The 20,679-nt window shown below is 33.5% G+C and overlaps 2 protein-coding genes across 3 annotated transcripts; both read right to left on the bottom strand.

Moving 5' to 3' along the window:
- Positions 1-1,853: 1,853 nt before the first annotated feature.
- LOC132610468 (alkaline ceramidase-like) lies at positions 1,854-6,839 on the bottom strand. 2 transcript variants are annotated; one of them, XM_060324757.1, is made up of 3 exons: positions 6,646-6,839; positions 3,968-4,223; positions 1,854-2,634 (listed from the first exon to the last, which is right to left on the bottom strand). In XM_060324757.1, the coding sequence occupies exons 2-3, from the start codon at positions 4,213-4,215 to the stop codon at positions 2,121-2,123; spliced, it is 762 nt and encodes a 253-aa protein (XP_060180740.1). In that variant the 5' UTR covers positions 4,216-4,223; positions 6,646-6,839; the 3' UTR covers positions 1,854-2,120. The 2 variants fall into 2 exon arrangements, with proteins under 2 accessions (XP_060180740.1, XP_060180741.1); XM_060324758.1 differs by having other exon boundaries at positions 3,968-4,216; positions 6,646-6,838.
- A 2,272-nt stretch (positions 6,840-9,111) lies between these two features.
- Positions 9,112-16,643, bottom strand: LOC132610467 (probable sucrose-phosphate synthase 2). The gene is made up of 12 exons (XM_060324756.1): positions 15,937-16,643; positions 14,049-14,281; positions 13,722-13,785; positions 12,930-13,628; positions 12,699-12,830; positions 12,493-12,624; positions 12,227-12,403; positions 12,092-12,145; positions 11,948-12,010; positions 10,745-11,689; positions 10,528-10,655; positions 9,112-9,705 (listed from the first exon to the last, which is right to left on the bottom strand). The coding sequence occupies exons 1-12, from the start codon at positions 16,207-16,209 to the stop codon at positions 9,423-9,425; spliced, it is 3,183 nt and encodes a 1,060-aa protein (XP_060180739.1). The 5' UTR covers positions 16,210-16,643; the 3' UTR covers positions 9,112-9,422.
- Positions 16,644-20,679: the final 4,036 nt, after the last annotated feature.

Below are 20,679 nucleotides of genomic sequence, written 5' to 3'. Positions count from 1 at the left end.
AACTACTTAAAAAAAAAGTCATCTCATTTACTCATCTATCTCAATTGGAGCATGCTTGATGTATCAACCATAGTATTAATTATGATAACATTTTTATTTTATTTTAAATATAAAGTACACTGAATCTAACATTTCTTTTTACCCTTGTATAATATAATAATATAAATTCACGAGATTGATTTTTTATGCATTTTTGTTGTAAAGGTCTTTCCTTCCAATTTCTTGCTCATAAGTTGAATCTAACATGAGGATGAATTATTATACATTATTATCCTGAAGAGCTTACTTTTCAATTTCTTGCTCATTAGTTGAATTTATAGATAACTAGTGTAAATCATTACTGAACAAAACTAAGTGGGTAATTTATCTTAACCGAGAGTAAAAAAGAATGTTAGCATGATACAATATTTATTTCAATACTTCTGTCGTAACAAAATGATTCATAATAAAGTATTTGTATCATTTATGTCAGCGACAAAGGATTGGCTACATATCACCTTGAGGGAATGGCAGTTTGCAGTTGAGAAAGGTGAACTTTTTAGCATAGCACATGTTGTATTATCACCTCATAATGCAGCAAAAGTGACAGTTTACAAGAACCCAGCCAGACTCTGTTGTCTGGGTAAACTACAGTTAGCTCTTATAATACCAAAGTGATAACCTTTTTAGATGTATATAAAAGGCTAATTCATCTTTCAGATTTAGATGATGATAGAATATGATAAGAAATGCTTACATCATTTGTGAAATTAAATAATATTTGTGAAATCAAGTAAATTACTTAATGTTGGATCAACCCACATTTATGAACGGAAGTTATCTCTAAAACTAGCTCTTCTTGATAAGGATAGGAGAAAAAACAATAACTAGCTTTTTCGATAAGTAGTTTCATTAGTGTAGACTTGTAGCCTGTTTGGTCAAGCTTCAAAAATCAGCTTATTTTAGAAAGTGTTTTCCAAAAGAGTACGTTTTGTGAGAAGTTGTTTATATTTGATTAATCAATTTAAATAACATAATTAGTGTTTGACTAAGTTTTTAAAGAGCTTCTAAGTGTATTTTCTTAAAAGTGTTTCTAAGTGTACTTTTTCAGAAGTGCTTTTCAAAGAAAAACAACTTTTTGAGCTTCTGAAAAACGGCTTCCGTTACTTTACAAAAGTACTTATTTTCTCCCAAAAGTCAAATGACTCACTTGTTTTCAAAATAAGCTCTTTGGACCTCCGAGAAACTTGGGCAGACAGACTATTATTTAAGACCACTCTAGATTAAGGAAAAGTTGTATAAAGTAACAATGGATACAGGTTAACTGCCTTCTTTTTCTTCATTAAGTGCTTGAAGCTTACTTTTATTTAGTAACAAATGTACCAGGAGTTGAGATGTCATGTATAACAGAAGCCCAAGCTCTTGGTTTAAACGTGGGCACATTTGCCACTACAGCAATAGACCATTATATCACGAGATCTTACTTAAAATTTAACCCAATTTTGAGTTATGAAACAGATTTCTCGTTTACTTTATGTGGTCCTATAAGTTCATAGTGTTCTCTTCTGATAATTGTGGATTGGAGGAGCAGAATGTGTTAAACTTCACTCAATAATTTCAAGTTCTACATCATCCGTAGTGTTAACGACGACTTTCCAGATGATTTTGTGAGTGATTCAAATCATCTGAATGCTGACAAAAGTATAAAAGAATTTTTACAATGACAATAAGCACAAGGGGGAGTGCAAAGGTAAGCCAAGTAATCAAAGAAAACCTCAAGATTATGCTAAATAAACATACAAACCACCACGTTGCGTGTTCACATAGCAGAAAACATGTTAGCAAATTTTCAAGAGTAGAAGAAAGAAGAAAAATTATCAGAAAAAGAATCGACTGGTTAATCCATGACATCTTCTGTGGGAGTATAAAATATGGTACACTGGGAAACCACTAATTGTACAGTCAAAAATTAACCACTATTCGGTCAAGTCAAAACTATTCCAGACTTTCATTTACATTACATTCTGCAAAATGGGAAAAGAGAAAAAACAATTGCAAGTGCTTGCTTTGTGCGCTCACCCGTGCCATTTCCTGCACAAGTTTTGTATTACAGGCTCGCCTCAAAAGAGAAGTAACTTCTGCTACTGGGTTTTTGGTTTCTCGATCTTCACGTATGGGAAAAGTCCGAACAAGTGCTTAATTTTGGGATTCCATTCACGTTGCTGAGCGCGGCAATACATCAAGAACGTATTTGCAAAGTACGAGTTGAAACCCATTAAGATGTGCCAAACTGCATGCCCCTGTGGATTAAAGTACCAGCCCTGAATTTGCTTGCAGAATAATCGATCACATAGCCAGCAAGCAGCTCCGATCAATAAAGTCGCCACATAAAACTTTGCGAGCCGCTTTGCCATCGTATCTTCTGTATGAATGTAATACTTATATGCACGAGGAGCACAAAGAAGGCACAATAGTGCATAGTGTACTTTGAAACCAATGCCAAAGCGCAGCTGTGAATGCACGACAGCAAAGAGTGCACCATAAAGGAACAAAAAGGTGGGCATTGTACTCCGATAATGCCAATCTGGTGAATATAGGATATAAATATACAGAAGCATCTCCCAGACCATTGGTGTCTCATCACCTTGCTGTTGCCTGTCAATTTAATACATGGATCATAGTACAAAAGAAAATCACAGGACACATAAAAGCAGGCAGTATTTTCAAGGACAATTATTTTCATCACTGTTGTCTCCTAGCATGCATAGAGAATACCTTATTTGAAAGTCAGAACGGACTGTCTCCAAAAAAAAAAAAAAAACAGAAACAAGCACAAAACAAGCTAGAGGCACACAGTGAAAATGGCACTTGGTATATGATTAACAGTAAGCTTTATCTTGTTATGCAGCAAGATGAAAAGAGCTGCTTACACAGCGCCAATACTGTCAGCATCTTTACAAGTGAAACTTTTCCTCCAACTTAGTACATCGAAGTCAAAAGTTGGGAGGCAGTCTCTATATGCAGCTGACTAAGAATTTGCTTTAGAATTGTATAGAAATACTAAATCATTGTTATGGCATCTTGATGTAGTCTTTCCTTAAACAAAACAAATCAGTTGGTCTACCACTTTTTCTGTCATGGAGATAATTACTTTTTTTTTTTTAACAGTATGGAGATTATTACTTAATGCACTAGAAACTTCTTGACAGGATCAGACCATGCATCCCAGTGCTCCTCTTTCCACACACTTTTAGAAAAGCAGAATTAGTTTTGGCACTAATACAGTTTTCACGAATCATCCTACCAATAAAGTAACAAAATATGCAATTTGTGTTCATCTGCAAGAAAAATGCCAATTAATTTTTCAAAAGAAAGCTTGTGGCAAATCAGATTACATGACATTGTGGCTACAACTCACTTAAAACTTCACAAAACTAATACTTTAGATACCAACATACACGAAAATAAGAAGAATCAAGGTCTTCCACCAGTGTATTCTCTTATTTCAGTCTACAAAAAACACCACCATAAAAAATCCTAAAAGGAAGGTAGCCTCAATCCAGCAGGAGTTTATTGGCTGCTATGTTGCTCGGACTCTTCAAAAATATCAAAAGAGTGTTGGATCCTTCAAAAGCAATGCATTTTGGAGGATCCGACACGGTGCGGCAACATTTTTGAAGAGTCCGAGCAACACAGATTGGTTGTTAGGCCATGATACAAGTTCTCATTCGCAGAAGGTAGTGAAAAGTTGCACTCACATTAGCACGCATCATATAATATTTTCAGTTCAGTCTCTTTTAGCTCTACAGAGATTTACACAATATAAAAATCTCAAAAAATGAGGCTATGGTGCATCCTTTTGAGTCTACTTCCTCGTACTTTAGCAAACAAAGGACGGTTAAAAAAACACGTACATACATACATGTCTATTATACACCAAGCAAGCTTTACAGAGAATCTAATAGAAAAGAACGGAGAGAGTGCTTACATCTGCCGCAAAGTGGCATGATATGTCATGCTCCCTAAGGCAAGTATTATGTTTGAAATATGAAGGACACTGAACCTTTTCTCAAACCGTTGTCTGAGGGCGTTCACAAGACCAATAAGAGCCAAGAGAATGCATGGGATATTTGAAAGGGTGTTGAAGAATTCTGCAATATAGGATGACTGCACATAATTTGGCTCACACCACTCTTTAGATGTTACTGGGCCCCAAAAGAATATGCCATCTGCCATTCTGCAATCTTAATTGAAAAAGTCAGCTCATAGGCACTTTAACAGTATTTGATGTAAGTAAACTACTGAAGCATTTTAGCATGTCTCAATAGTTAAAGTTCAATTAAAGAGATTCAAATTTTCTAAATATATCCTTATAAGGATTATAATCAGCATCATTGCATGTGAGTGAACAAAAGAAATTGCAACACTAACGATTATAATCTTCAATACAAATACAACGCACAACAAGCAATGATCTTCGATGAACCACAAAGAATCAACACAACATGAAACTAAAAAAAGAGAAGGGACAGGGGCCCAAGAAATCTTGAGACAGTAATGAGTCACAATATGACGATATCCATATGACACTGCAACACAGGATCTCCGTGTATAGGTTATACTAGTGCTCATGGCAGTTTAGGTGACATTTCATTATTGTTAACTTTAGAAAAGTATACACAATCCTAAAAATTTGGCCCCAGGTCTAAAAAGTCGTGAACATGCTAATTCAAATTTGACCTCCAATAACTTCGTGTTCTTTATGACTAGCTCTTTTATACTGCATCTCATATTAACTTTGCGTGACTTTAGCAACCAATATTCCGAGATCAAATATCACTCAGAAACTGGCCATCAAAGAGAACTTACATCCCTAAAGTGGGTCAGGTGGAGTAAAATATGAAGTATGCATACTTTATTTCTTCTTATCAATCAACAAAATCACTTCTTTTTTTCCAATGCACCTTTCTTAAGATCAGTACATCTCAATAGAAACTGAAATATATTTGCTCCCATATAAGATCGGATATTACTTCTAGTGGGAAGATCAAATAGACTGCTAAACTATTATACCTACATAGAGGTTGACATTGCTTGAATATTTTCTCAAGAAACATTACCATTAACTTTTAAGTAAAAATTGCTCAATTTCAGTTTCAGTACAAATAAATAGAAAATCTATCCATCCATCTCTATGCGCCATAAGTCATTACAAACCATTGAGAATAGTGTACAACAAACTACTAATTCAATTAGAAACTTTCTTAGTGATTTAGCCCCTGTTATAGCAATAAGGGTAGTTGCAAAAGACGAAAAATGAACCATCCTACAAGTTGTTGAAATACAAAAGGCCTATTCTTTCAATTCTTCTCTAACTGAGTGAATAGATGAAAAGATCAGTAGATGCTTATAGTTTAATCGAATGAATGTACAATAGACACCTAAAAACAAAATTTAATTAATTATGATATGAAAAAGAGACTCAAACCAAAAGCATGACACAAATACTTCCACTTCGAGAAACTACTTCAATACAAAACTTCCTATACTAACCCTTCCACAAAGAAATCGAAAAAGAAATTTCGCCTTGCCACAGATCATTATCAATCAAAATAGTGCAACCTTTCATCCCCAGCCAATCACTAACTCGACCATTTTGATTCAAGAAAACTTATTCCTCCTCTTTCATGAATTAATGTGCAAAACCTGGAAGTCCCATTAAATCAAACTCACATGAATCAAGTACTTTAGTCCAGTCATTAACCTCAATTAGTTGAAACACTCATCAACATTACCATCAGCGACCACAAGCATTCCCACCGGGGGTGGATTTATATCCTTATTCGTGAACCAATGGTCTTACTGCCAAACTAGGTATTTTATGTACATGTGTCCTAGAAGTGATCTAATATTTTATATGGCGACACCCATGCTCTCAAAAGGCTAAATGGTGCAATTGGTTGAATGCCGAGTTAATTACCTAGAGGGACAGGGATCAATTCTCACTTAGTACTTTCTTTTTTCTCTTTTTTTAGTGGTACGCCCATGTTATAGAAATCCTAGATTCGCCTCTGATTCCAACTCACAATATACCAATCACTCCCTGTCTGAAAAACCATCTTTCAGCTACAAACCTTTTCTGTTTTTCTATAACAGCTATACTCTCCAAGATAGACCCCTAATACAGCCACTACATTACATTTCTGTTATACAAGAAAACTTGACACAAAATCAATTAAATCATCACTAAACTGCAAACAAAATACTGATCTAAATTGATACAAATACACAACATTTAACAAACCCCAACTCCAAAGATCCATTTTTTATTCCATTATCTTCAAATGGGATAAAAAAAAAATGGATCTTTGAAGTTGGGTTTTGTTAAATGTTGTGTATTTTATATCAATTAAACCACCTCCTACACTACTTAATCAAACTACAGTATCACCCCTAACACTACAAAAAAATATCCTCAAATTTTAACCAATCTATAATCACCATTATAGATCCCAAAAAATAAAACATTCCCAAATAAAGATTAAAACATATACAAATACAAACACAACATAGCAACCAATACATGCAAAAATATGTATAATTAATTGTGCATGATATGCAGTTTTTTTTAATTCTAAAAAATTCAAGAAAATAAAAAAAACAAACCTTTCAATGTCAGATCCAAATTCCACACCAAAATTATCCTACAAATCTTCTATATATGTGTGTGTGTATACAAATATAAACACACACAAGATCTCTTTTTTATTTCTTCTCTCTTTTGCTTTTTTTCTTCTTTGCTAGGGTTAGGGAAAAATGAAAAAGCATAGAAAAATAGAATAATAATGGGCAGTTTTTTTTTTTTTAGTTTAAAAAAGAAAAAAGGAGATTCGTTATTCTAGGAGGGGAAGCTTTTTTATTTTAACAAGGCTGAGTTGGCTTGCACGTGTGAATCATCTCAACCGTTGGATATAATTAACGGGTCACGTCGTTTCAGCTGGTTGGATGACACGTGGAATATTTACTACCAGGTGGCATTTTTACATTTGTCTGGAAAATATTTACGAGGAAAATGAATAAATAGTGCTCTTTACAATTTGAATTAAATGATTATCCTGTAAAACAAAATTGTTTTCTGACTTCTTATGTGTAAAAATTAAAAAACGTTTAAAAAATATATAACTGCAATTAAATTTAATGAAAAAAAAACTATAAAACCATTGACTTGTTGATTCTTATAAAATTTAGCACTTTTTCTAATTTAAGTCAAAATTAGAAATGAATAAACAACAATTTTTGCAATTTGAATAGACGAATGATCCTACATAAAAGTTTTTGTTTATTTTCAGATCTATAATGTGTCAAAATAAAGGTCGTTTATTAAAAAAAAAAAAAAATAAGTCTATAAAGAACTATAACATCATTGCTTCATTGACCCTTATTTTCAATTTATAAATCTGTAAATTTAGTTTCTAACTTTTTATATTTATTTTGGTTGGTGATTTTGCCAGTCGACATGAATTACGTAGCTGCAAATAAAAGAAGTTGAGTCCTTTTCCTAATTAAAGTTGGTTTTTGATTACTAAGCTTTGTCGGATAGCTTTTCTAGGAAAACGAAAAAAGAATCATACCAGACAGGGGCGGATTTAGATGGGGTGAGATGTTGACCCGAACTCTCTCGGTTAAAAATTATGCGGTATATATAAGATAAATTTTTTTATATACACATATAGATTTTGAATTTCTTAACTACTAGATTAGAGGTTGACTCAACAGTTAGAGATAATTCAAAATTTGCCTTGAGGTTTTAAGTTTGAATTTCGGACACTAATTAATTTATACTTTTTCCGTTCCAATTTAAATGTCTTAATTTCTTTTTGGATTAATAGATTAATTAATAATATACATGATGATTAATATAGACATAAACAATAATAAAGATGCATGTAAAATTTATTTTGATTTCAAATCTATGGACTTGATTAATTAGTAGATGAAATTAGGAAATTGCACAAAGCACTACAGTTTGTGAGCTAATAATCAAGTGCATATGCTCGCTTGGAGTTGTTTCTGTTTGCTTGTATTTTTCAAAATTAAGCTAGAATGACGCTTGAAAGATCTTATACAGTCAAACGAGGACACACCAATAAAAATACAGTCCATCACTTGTGGCACATAACAAATTAGATGTTGCTCCGATAGATTCTGAAAATCAAACGTCAGATGTGATTGTGTTTGATCTTTGCACAATAATTAAATTAAACAACGAATTTTAACTTGATCGTATCTGACTCGATATTAAAAAATGATCGTATCTTACTCGATATTCAAAAATCAAACTCGTAAATTGAACTTGTAGAATACGTTAACGGACGCTTTGGATTCAATTGGGCCCTGTCTGATATTTTTGATTGAAAAGAGACGATGAACTAGTAAATCCATTTCACTATAGAAAGGCTATAGTGGAGCCGTTTTATGAAATTTTATTATAATAACAATCATGCCTAAATTACTATCGTCTTGATCAAATTTTTCATTATGCAAAGTTTATAAATATAGGGGCATATACATCATTTTTAAGACCTTAAAGCAAAAAATACTTTTTGCCTAGTTAAGAACTAGAGATCTCGAGTTCGAGAGGAAAAAAAATCTGGATAGAAAGTGCTTCTCCCTTAGGCTTACACGGCGAGAATTCAAATTAGTCGGGACTCCAATGCTACCAGACACAGCGTGAAAACCAAAAACGGGAAAATAACAAGATACTGCCCAATATCAACTCATGTGATGAACAAATTCATCAACTAGCAATGAACAAATTTAGAAGCTCAATATGAGACAACTCAAACATCATTCCCAACATCATAGATGTAGTAATTCAGTTATTTGATCTTCCAAAGAAATTAAGTCACTCCCTGGAATTGCAGCACTCAGATAATGACAAAATTGACACTCACATTCGGATTTAGCAAGCTTCAATTCTTTAACGCCACGCCAAAAAGAAGCGTATAGAGCTTGAGCACATGTACTATCGATTTAACCAGTATTTTCGACACATAACATAGATATACAACGAAATAGCTATTCAACAAAAGTACAAAGAGTTTAGTGCAAAAAACACTTTAAAGGTTGAACTCGTCAAATTTAAATTTTGGATCTACCTCTGATTTCAGATAACATAAGAAAATATGTATTACTCCTTTTAATAGAAGTCAAAGTTTGACATAGAAGTTGTCAAGATCCACCGTACAAACGGTTAAGACAAAATCAGTTAAGAGAGAATAGGATTGGTAATCAAGAAATGCTTGAAATGCACATTATTGCATTCCTTACACTTGCCAAAATAGAACATAAAAAATAGAAAGAAAAAAAAAAGAGAGAGAGAGTAAAGGTTGTGTATGGTATATATATGCCTTCTGTAAGGAATAGTATATAAGTAACATTGTTTATGTGCCTAATCTAGACACTTGCCTCAATGCATTGGCAAACTCTTCTACTGTTTCGTTCCCGCTGGTGTAGGTGATCAGGGGGCTCTCTGGTGGGACAACATCTTCTCTTAGGTAGCTCCCTGATGTTCTTAGCAGATTTTCGGAACCTTCCTCGACAGCACCCTTCAAGATCAGTGTTTTGTGAGTTCCGGATATAAGCTCCTCGTAATCCGTGTCTCCAGTTTCACCGAGGATGACACACATGTTTGCCACATTCAATCTCCAGCGTACAAAAAGATACCTACAAAAACGACAGAGCATTATGAGCAAAGAAAGTACTCGGAGATACTGATCAATAAATCTTCCTATATGTGATGATGGATTATTTAGCTAAAGAACATTTTATTCAATCAAATAATGACCAGTTTTCCGTGTAGCACTAATTTTTTGTTGTATTGTGCTTACCTGTTTAAAGCTACATTCGTAATTAATATTTGTATAATGGCGCGGTTTAAGATGAGATAAGGTTTGGGCTCCCGGCTCACCAATGCAGTTTACATGCCTTAAATATAAGAGCTTCCTGTTAGTATAACTGGAATACCAAGGATAATGTACAAACTTTTTTACTCTTTTGGGCATCTATAGACTATAGTGCTTCTACTCATGGCTTAATGTCCTATTAAAGCTACCGTCTTCATAACTTATGTCCTTTGTTAGTGATTAAGACTAGGATCTAGAAAGCCATGTATAAAAGTCGTATGTATGGCTTGGAGGGAGATCTTTCATATCTTTTGAGATCCACCTTATAATATGGGATAAAAAAGGCAAATTAAGTAATGTTAGCCCTTATAAAAAGAAAAAAGGTTCTTGAACCGAAAAAGTTGCATATATTTGCGAAAACTCCACCAAAACAAGCTGCTTTTGCAAAGACTGGTTTTTTTTTTTTTTCGCAAACCATTTTTTTTTTTTGGTTGCGAAAAGTGATACAAAAGCCTACAGAATAAGCAACTAATGCCCCACAACCGTTTTTTGATGAGGTTACTGATCGAGACCAAGGACATTACAACAAAATGTGAAATGATTTCCGTATTGACTATTAGCCCATCAATCTGGAAGACAATACCTGAGTGCTTGTGCCCGAGATGCAAGCAGAGGAACAACTTGCATTCTTGTTGAATTCCTACAATACATCAAATGGCAACGAAGACCCCTCATCCTAAGCTTCTGTCGCATATCATCTACCTTCTTTGCCTGATGAAATATTAAACATATACATTACTTGGAATAAATTAAACTAGATATGATGAGTGAATTTCTTGTTTCAGAGAATAAATATCCACCTTACTGCGATCCTTGATCAAGTAGGAAATACAATGGGAATTGCTTGATTTCACGTCTTCCTCAATAACACTGGTTACAAATTTCTCCTGTTTAACACCTTCTTGTGTATTCATTAATTTCCAAATCGTTTTCCTTAAACCATCGCCACCCCACCGATATTCAATATGTGATGAATAGTCAGGGTCGGGATAAAGCTTGCCATGTTCTTCAGTGGAAGTTCCTGGATAAAACACCTCACTCCCACTGCTACAAATTAAAGCATCAAACTCAGTTAGTTTAATGTTCCCGGATTTTAGGAAGGCTGTCAATTCAGAAATCGACATAGCTGTTGAGATGGCAAATCCTGATACTCTTGCAACCTGTGGATCTGATTTAATGGCCTTAAGAATCTCCTGGATTATCTGAATCATTTTCTTTTGAGGAGCTCCATTTGTGTCATAGCAATCTAGAGCAATTACAATTAATTTACGACGTCTTCGTAACATGGGATATTTGCTAGGAACATTGTCCTTTTTGTCACCCTCAGACTCTTGTTTACCCAACTCCGGTCTCTTCATTTTGCTCAAAACCCGATTAACTTGGTCTTGTATGGCATCAGCAGTTGCAGATGCATCAAATGATTCATTTAATGATGTCTTTTCTCCATCAACGGATAGTCGCAAGGACATATCTTGCACGTCTTTGAGTGAATCATTCAGGGACGACTCTTCTGCAGCCAGTTCATCTGACGGATTGTCGGTTTTCCATTGCGGGTGTCTCATTCGACATGCAGCAACTCTAGTTAAGTATGTTCGACAATGTTCGGGCCATGAGAAGAGGTGTATGTTCTTCCAACCATTCTTCCTACACTCGTGCCACAGGTTCTTTTCTGATACTAATTTAAGTAGTGCATCAGCAATTGCTTGCTGATCATGTGGGTCCACAAGCAATCCATTGTTGAGTGCCTAATAAAGAGAAGTTTCCACAATTGTCATCCGTAGTTTATTTCATACTTATATAGCTATAGCAGAATTAATGTATAAAACGAAAATGATGCTGATCCTTCGACGTTCTTTTCCGTCTGCACCTTTTTGACAACGTTGGAATAGATTAATATGATCAGAAATCATGCTCAATTTGTTAATAATGCAATAATAAACCATAGTAGAAATCGATTTAATGATGAAGAAGGTAATTAAAGCATGGAACGCTAGTCTTTTTACCCGATGAATATCAACTGGACCACCATTCTTAGTAGCCACCATAGGAAGTCCATGTGCAGCAGCCTACAGAATTTTACAGAAAATTTAGGAAATAACCATAACAGGAATTTGAAGGATGCCAGAAGTGGATTTAATTCAACAAACCTCAATTAGAGTCAATCCAAAGGGTTCAACTAAAGCTGGATTTATGAAGACTCCCTGTGAAGTTTGTATAGCATGAGAACCATCGTCATAAGGAAAATATTACACAAATTGCAAGGACCAGAGGACTTAAAGAACCTTCGTTTTGCCAGCTAGACGGTATATCTCTGGAACGTCACTTTGCTTGTGATGTTTTGGAAAGGCAACTTGACCGTAAAGGTCATACCTATCAACCAACTTCAGCACAGTTGTGAGAACACTAGCAGTTACTCCAGACATCTCATCTATGTCATCTCTGTTTCCCATTATAAGAGTCTGCGTCCAAAATTTTGCTATTGTATTAGTACTGGACAATATCATATTCATTCTCAGCAAGTTTAGCAAATGGTGTCAAACCAATTTACCAGATTAGCGAGCTCCCTCAGCGGGCGACATTCTCCAAAGGCCTTAACGAGAGTGGTTATATTCTTCTTTGGATCTGGTCTGGACAATGCCAGAATCATTGGCTTATGTGGATTTGTTAGAAAACGCATGACCTGCAAAGAAACACGTACTTGATCATTATCTGCATGTGAGCACATCGACATTTTTGTTAACTTTTGCTACCCACCTCAGACCATATAGTAGGGATTGCTTTAGGAGATTGCCCATCAGCATTAGTGAGTGCTGCAAGATCCCCGTCAACATCTGCTGTGTCCTCCTGAGCCATAACATTACTGAAGTCCATTCCAGGAGGAATAACCTACAAAATTGCATCACCAAAAGACTGTCAGAAGCACCATTATATATATGCACGCATGAATGTATGTCTACATATATATTCATGAAACCGGATTCTTACCGCCATCCTTGGCATGTAGCGACCATGACAATTGACTCCTCGTCTAGCACGAGCTCTTAAAACTTTCTCAAGTTTTACATCGAATCCATCATATAGTCCCCATTGTTCATCAATCTCCTGTTTGGTGCTTGTGATAATGAGTTCTGCAGCATCCAGTGAGAGCTCCTCACCTTCAATCCTCCTCATGATCCTGTATGTTGAATTAATATCCTCTTTTGATTGCCTGCCTTGCTTGATAAGCTGTTCTAGCTTGTTTCTACCGAGTGAATGTCCTGTTAGGACCATTGGAACATTTAAAGCACCTGAAAGAAGAGCAGCACTGTCCCCTGCGTCTGCATAATGACCGTGGATTACGTATGGCCAAACAGGTTGGCCTCGACCTATTTGTTCACCCAAAGCCTTTGACATATTAATGATGTGTGCAAGAGCTCCATCTACAAACTCCTGAATATAAGGCCATAACAATTCTTTCCGGAGGTACTTATCACGAGGACCAAAGGGTATCCTTATGATATAAGCTCCGCTGCTTTCTCCAAGATCAGTGTCATCACCATCTTCAGAACCCGTGTTTAACATCTCTGTGGGCTCACCATAGCTCCAATCCACTTCAGGTGACGCAATTTGGCGAGTGAACAGATCAACTCTATATACACCGGGCATGTTAGCAAGTGCTTTAGCAAGCTCCACAACATACTTAATCTGAAAATTGGATAGACTCGGGTAAGGATCTTAGTGCTAAGAAGGCAATTTGGAAGCAAGTTATTCCCATATAATGAAGGTGATGTCGTTTACCTGACCACCTGTGTCAGAATCACTACCAAGCTCCATATTTTCACCTCGGACCAATCCATGCAAACTGGTCAAGAAAATTGGTAATTTAAATTGTATACCGCCTTCAGTCACTAGCTTAGTCAAACACTTAAAAGGAAGTTCAGATTGAAAGTGGCATCACTTAGACAAAATTCCATATGCTAGCAGTTAGTAGTACAAGCTTACCAACAGCACAGGAGAAATTACAAAAGCACAAACATTCAGCTACGATATGACAATTCAAATCTGATTTCAAATCTGGAAACAAGCATTTGAAATCTACTTAAGTTTGCATCAAAATATACATACCTAACTAGGATGATATAAAGCTTTTTTTCCTTGTTACTGTCTGACCACACCTCCAAATTGGAAAAGTTCCTCTGAAACCTTTTCCTCGGGCTGTCAAGTGTTGGCGTCTCCCCTAAAACATCCCCTTTTTCCCCTTCAGACAAGTCTTCTGACATGTCTTCTGTAACGTCTTTGCGTCCTTGTTCTCGTTCCAATCTTCTGTTTGTTAACCTCTGGAGGTCTTCCCATTCCAACTATGAAAAGAGTGGATTGTTTTAGAAGAGGTAAAAGAAATAACTATCCCTTTGATAAGTATGAAGGTTGAAAATAAAGCTGTTTTATCTTAAACAACGACAAGGTCAAATAATCTTTAGCATCAATATAAATTCTATAAGCTAAACAACCTTGCAACATAATGACATATAGTTACTTAATGCCAAAATGGAAAATAGATTGTTAAGTTGCAAAAGAATAAGCGGAAACTCATGCCAGTACATTGGCAGAACTATAAATGAAGAAATTACTAGAAGACTTGAAATCTATAGATAATTCACCACGCGTACATGTATCTACCGTGATGGAAGCAGGATTTTCACCAGGGGGGTATGGTAAAAAACATTGTCCTTTTATATACCTTTTGTTTTCAGGGCGAAGGTGGTTCGGATATATCTCTACAAGTCAAAAAGATCTAACTCATTTGCTTTTCCCTTCTATTTAAAAATTTAATCAGATTTCCTCTATTTTAAGTACATTAGTTATTGAAAGCTTATTCCAAAATCTGCAAAATATAAATAACAATCTAAGCCATAGTATACAGAAATGCACAAATGACTATACAAATATCCTACATGAGAAAATCCAGAGAACACAAGGCAAAACACACAAAGACAAAAACTTTACTGGTGACCCTTTATTCAACAACCCCAAACAAGTCACAAACACACAGGAAAAAACAGAGAGCAAACTCAAAAGTCAAAACCATTTTGACATTTACCCAATTCAAGAAATGAGCTGAGCTACAAAACACAAGTAAAAATAACAAAGAAACACCAGACAAAACCATTTCCACATATTAATCCAAAATTCAAAATCTCCCAAATGATATAAACACACAACCCCCTTTGTCCCAACTTATGTAAAGGTTTAGAGTACTAGGATCAAACTTATTTTTGACCATGAATTCAGCTATAGAGTTTTCAAATATATTAAAATAAAAATTTACATATTTATAAACAGCACAAAATCTACTACAAGTCAAACATACCTAATAATTCAAAAAGTTTTAAAAAAAAATTACAATTAAAGAAAAGACTGTTTGACTCCCCGAATGGCAATACCTTCACCTAAAATGAGACGGATGAAGTATTTCTACAACATCTTTTGCATGAGAAAAATCACTAAAACATCGAGCATCCAAGAGTGTAGCCTACGATTAATGAAGTGGGTTGAAAACCGATTAGGTTCAGGTTCAACGCTAGGCCCTTTTTTTTTCATCTGTCCAAGCCTTTTACAGCTGTTCAAGCCTCAGTGGATAGGTACAAGTACCGGCGGGAGAGTGTGTCTGTGAAATTAATCGAGATGCGCGCCAGCTAACTCAGAGCCAACATTATAAAGAAAATTACTAAAACAGAGATTCTCTTTGGACAAAACTTACTCGCAGGTGCCTGTAAAATTAGTCGAGATGCGCACAATAATGAGGGCAAGCTGACCCAAACACGACAATTTTAAGGAAAGATCACTAAAACAGAGTCTCTTGCACAAAATTACAAACAAGTGCCCGTAAAATGAGTCCACAACCGACCCGGACACCACAGTTATCAAGAAAATATCACTAGAACAGAGTCTCTTGGACAAAATTACCAGCAGGCACCATGCTTATAAGAAAAATCTCAAAAAAAAAAAAAAGAACCTGCTTCTTCTTGCGAGCAAGATGCCAAATGCGCCAACACATATTTTCCAATCTAGAACTTCTCTCTCTTGTATTCCTTGTAGCAACAACTTTGATCCATGTTCTATGAAGATCAGTTTCATCAACACCTGTTACTACTTCTTCAACAAAATACTTTGTTGGATTGAATGCCAAATTCAATGCTGATGATGATGGTGTTTTATCCTCAATTGCTGATGCTCCACTGCTCAATATTGCTTCTAAATAACCATTTATCCATTCATTACCAGCCATTTTTTCTTCTTTCCCACCTCAAAAACAACAACAACAAAAACAATGGGGTTTGCTATAAGATTGAAAAGATTGAATCTTTTACATGAAAGATTGATTTTTCCTTAAAAAAAAAAAAAGAAATTTGTGTGTCTTGCTCAAAATGAAAAGATAATTCACTTAAAGATTGAATCTTTGCATGAGAGTTGGATTTTTTTAAAACAAAAATTGAAATTCTTGGTTTTTTTTAAATTTATTTTGGGCTATGAAAATTGTGTGTGTTCCTGAAAATGAAAAATCAACCAATGGGTTTCATTATAAGCTTGAAAAGATTAAAACTTTACATGAAAGATTGATTTTTTTTTTTGCTGAAAAAAATAATTAAATTCTTGGATTTTTTTTGTTTTTGTTTTTGGGCTATGAAAATTGTTTGTGTGTTCCTGAAAATGGTGAGATATGATGAAAGAGAGAGATTTTCGTATGTATATGTAAAAAGGAGGGAAAAGGAAGAGAACCACATGGCAGTTGAAGGTGGGACCAGGAGGTGACACGTGGAATTTATATAAAATTTAGGAGAGACAAAGGAGGAGAATGAAGGACACAAATTTCAAGGTTTGTGCGATTCCCTAGGCGAAGTGGGCGCCTCCTTTGGATCGAAATACTGGTTATAGGAGAATTTTATGGCTTTTTCAAAAAATATATATATATTAATCTGTCTTGGTGGAATAAAGAAAAGGTGAAATTAAAATTAAAATTGGAGCTTAGATGAAAATTATAAAATGAAATTTATCAAAGTAACGTTTTCAAAACAAAAGAAAGTTTTTATGAATAATTTCTTTTCTTTTTTCCTTTTTGAAGTTATATTACTCCTTTGTCTCAATTGACACCATACGTAATTTAAGAAAAAAATAAAGACTTTTAAAATTTGTGGTCCAAAACAAGTCTTAAATATTTTTATGATTAGAAGTCATCTCATAAAGTTAAATTGTATCTAAAGTGAAAATATGACTTTTTTTAGACAAATTAAAAAGGAAAGTATGCCACATAAATTGGGATAGAAGGAGTGATACTGTAATCTTGTAATCTTCTCATTTTTGTTATACACTCAATTTTTAAACATTTTAAAAAAATTCTATCTTGGTGGAACAAAATAATGTGAAAATTTAGATTAAAATTGGAACTTAGAAGAAAAATTGTAAAAGATATTATCCTCAAAATAATTTTTCAAAACAAGAGAAAGCTTTTATGAATATTTTCCCTTATTTTCTTCTTCAAGTTATATTGTAATATAATCTACTCATTTTTTATTGCACACAAATGACTATTTTGTTGTCCTCACAAATATAAGATCAATCATTCAGTGGATAAAGTGAATCTTCCAAGACCATCGTGGTAATTATTTGACTTAACTCTGCTTGCTGATTTTTTTACGTGAGCCTTCAAACGTCTTCAAAAAAGGAAATATTTTGACGTAATTATTGTTCATATATGTTAGACTGTTAGTAATAGCTACGAGAAAATTATCGGAAAGTTAGTTCAACTTTCAATTTCAGAACTTGATAATTTCTAAAATTGATGGTGAATGTGTTTGTCAGAGATATTTCAAGAAAAAAAAAAACATAATTTTATGATGAATATAACGTCAGAGATGTTATATACATAATAAATTATCGTGTTAGTTGTTGTGAAACTGAATAACTAGTTAATTTTGAATTGTCTTGGGGAAGTCAGTCATGGATTAATTACTAACATTTCAAAGTAACTGATTACTCATATGATTATGCTTAATCATACTATATTTAACAGAAAAGGTGCATATTACTACAATCTTTGTGCAAATAAACCATTAAAGTAGATGAGAACAACATTGAAGACCAGCGGATCGGAAGATAAAACCAAATTGATATTGGTATACGTAATAAATTTAATATTTTGATAATTTTTCAAACGCGAAAAGTTTGTAGTTTATTCTAGATAGTTTCTGGATTAGTGAATATTATTTTCAAACAATAAGGCCTGTTTGGAAAGCCAACTGGTAATTGGAACTGGTGTAATTACTAGGGTAGTAATTACACAGCCTAGTAATTACACAGTAGTGTAATTACAACGACATGTTTGTTTGTCATAACGTAATTATAATGTAATTACAAGTGTACTGTTTGGTTGCATAAGTGTAATTACACAGTCAGTTTACTTTAAAAATAAAATTTAATTATAAAAAAATTAAAATTAATATTTAAAAAATATTTCCTTTATAAATGATATTAAATTAGTTATTTAATAACACATTGTTTCTTGAAAATATATTAATTAATAATCATATATTTGTAACTAATATTGTAACAAAAATAATTGATATATATTTTTCAAATTAATATTTAATTTTAATTAATTATAAAACTTAAAAGAAGACTTTTTTTGTGAGAACGTCATGGATTGAATGTTTGACAAAAAAATAATATTAATAAATATAATGCCATAACATTATTCAAATGTTTGACACAAAAAATCCATCAAATGTAAGTGAAAAATAAACAACATGCAATGTGAAAGCAAATAACTTAAAATTGAAAATATAACCTAAATTCAAAATCCAAAAGAAAAAGTTCAACATAATACTCTTATGTCAAATTCCAACATTACATAAGTTCCAACGTAACTTAAGTAAATAATTCAAAAGAAAGGAAAAATATAACTAGGAAAAATATAACTCTATAACTCCATTCACAATGAAATTCTACTTTAATAATGTCACCCGTTATATGTCAAGTTTGTTAATAACTCATTTTTTTCAATATTAAGAGGTGTAGTTTCAAATATTAGAATAATAACACGGTTATGCTAAATGAATAAAATAAAAAAATACGAGCAATTACATGGAATCACAAGAAGTAAAGGTTGGGAATGAAAAGAAAGAAAATGAAAAATAAATAATATAAAAAGAAAAATACATTTTAAAAAATAAAAAAAATAAAAAAGAAATAAAAATAATAGAAATAAAAAAATATTAAAAATCAAAAAAATAAAAATAATAGAAATAAAATAAATTAAAAATAAAAATAAATTAAAGTAAAAAAATAAACAAACTAAAAAGTAACCCTGTAATTACAGGGTGTAATTACACCCAATTCTCAGACCCCCCCCCCCCCCTTGAGAATTGGAGAGTGTAATTACACCCTGTCAATTACATCTAATTCCCACCTAACTGTGTAATTACTTGGTCAAACAAACAGGTCAAACTGTGTAATTACACTCAATTCCAATTACCTGGGTGGCTTTCCAAACAGGCCCTAATAGTTCTTTCCGGACATATAATTTTTCTGCATAACTAGATCAAAATGAAGAATATAAACGTCAAAGTGATTAAAAGAAAAGTCATTGATAGTGTAGAAGAATCGGTCTGTAAGATATGATATGGTTTCATTAATTAAAGAGAAAACACATCAGAACTTTTGCTATTTAATACAGTATCTATCTAGCTATATTTATCATTAAATTGTCAAGATAAGTTCATTAAATTTTGACAATTTAGAGGAATCTTTGACGTAACAAACGAAAGTTCACTTTGAATTCAAAGGGGATTAATCTAGCTAGTAGTGAGAAATTCATCTATCATATGTTGCTGGAAAGTAACTAGGGGAACAGCTTTGAACTTTTTGGTTTATGTTGCTAGAGAGGGTTAATTTCCCATAGAGTCATAACTTTATTCATTATGACAATCAAGTCATAATATTACGTTATTATATTAAATGTAATTCAACTTAATTTACACATTATAATAGACTCCATCTGCTTGTGAAAGCATGAGACTATATTTGCATTAAAAAAAGGGGGACAAATTTAAAGATAGGCTTGAAATAAGGCCATAGGCCATAGCCCATAAGGGGTAATTTTTTGCACATAAATTTACTTTTGAGGTGGAATTACATTCAAAATTTTCTTACGTGATGATCCAGAATCCAATCCCAAATCTTGATTTGCCCAATGCTAGGCCCTAATATTATTGCTATTCATGTTTGGGATGTCCAATTATGGGCATGCAAAGAAAGGAAGAAGAGGGTTTTGCGTGTCTCCACTTAAAAATGAGAATAAGATGTTGCCTCTTTACATAATGATCTTTGCATAGTCACATAATAAACTACTTTTGAGATTAAGTTAGACTTAATTAAAGTCTATTTGACTTGTCGTTTTCTTTAGTTTGCTTATTTCCTTTTCAGAATTTGTTCTTTAGTTGTTTTTACAAAAAGTTAGAACTATTTAATGTTTATAATGCATTCAGTTATCCGCCATAATATTTTACTGTCTTCGTTTTAATTTATGTGGCAGTGGCTGATTAGACACGAGATTTAAGAAAGAGAAAAAAAAAATGAAATTTATGGCTCAAAATAAGTCATAGGCATTTGTATTCGTCTCATTAAAGATAAAATGATAAGTTTAAAGAAATAATTTTTAAACAAATATATCATTTCTTGTGACACAGACCAAAAATCAAAA

Source organism: Lycium barbarum, chromosome 9, assembly GCF_019175385.1.
Source record: "Lycium barbarum isolate Lr01 chromosome 9, ASM1917538v2, whole genome shotgun sequence".
Lineage (NCBI taxonomy): Eukaryota > Viridiplantae > Streptophyta > Magnoliopsida > Solanales > Solanaceae > Lycium > Lycium barbarum.
The sequence above is the reverse complement of the archived record's forward strand: the minus strand, read 5'-3'. Positions and strand labels throughout refer to the sequence as shown.

What these genes read in the sequence shown, in the direction of transcription:
- LOC132610468 (XM_060324757.1), bottom strand. Translation starts at nt 4,215, where the DNA reads ATGGCAGATGGCATATTCTTTTGGGGCCCAGTAACATCTAAAGAGTGG. An exon ending in CATGCCACTTTGCGGCAGAT is followed by an intron (nt 2,635 to 3,967) that starts GTAAGCACTCTC and finishes TTAAATTGACAG; the next exon opens with GCAACAGCAAGGTGATGAGA.
- LOC132610467 (XM_060324756.1), bottom strand. Translation starts at nt 16,209, where the DNA reads ATGGCTGGTAATGAATGGATAAATGGTTATTTAGAAGCAATATTGAGC. An exon ending in TCCCTACTATATGGTCTGAG is followed by an intron (nt 12,625 to 12,698) that starts GTGGGTAGCAAA and finishes GTTTCTTTGCAG; the next exon opens with GTCATGCGTTTTCTAACAAA. An exon ending in TCTCGGGCACAAGCACTCAG is followed by an intron (nt 9,706 to 10,527) that starts GTATTGTCTTCC and finishes TCGTTTTTGTAG; the next exon opens with GTATCTTTTTGTACGCTGGA.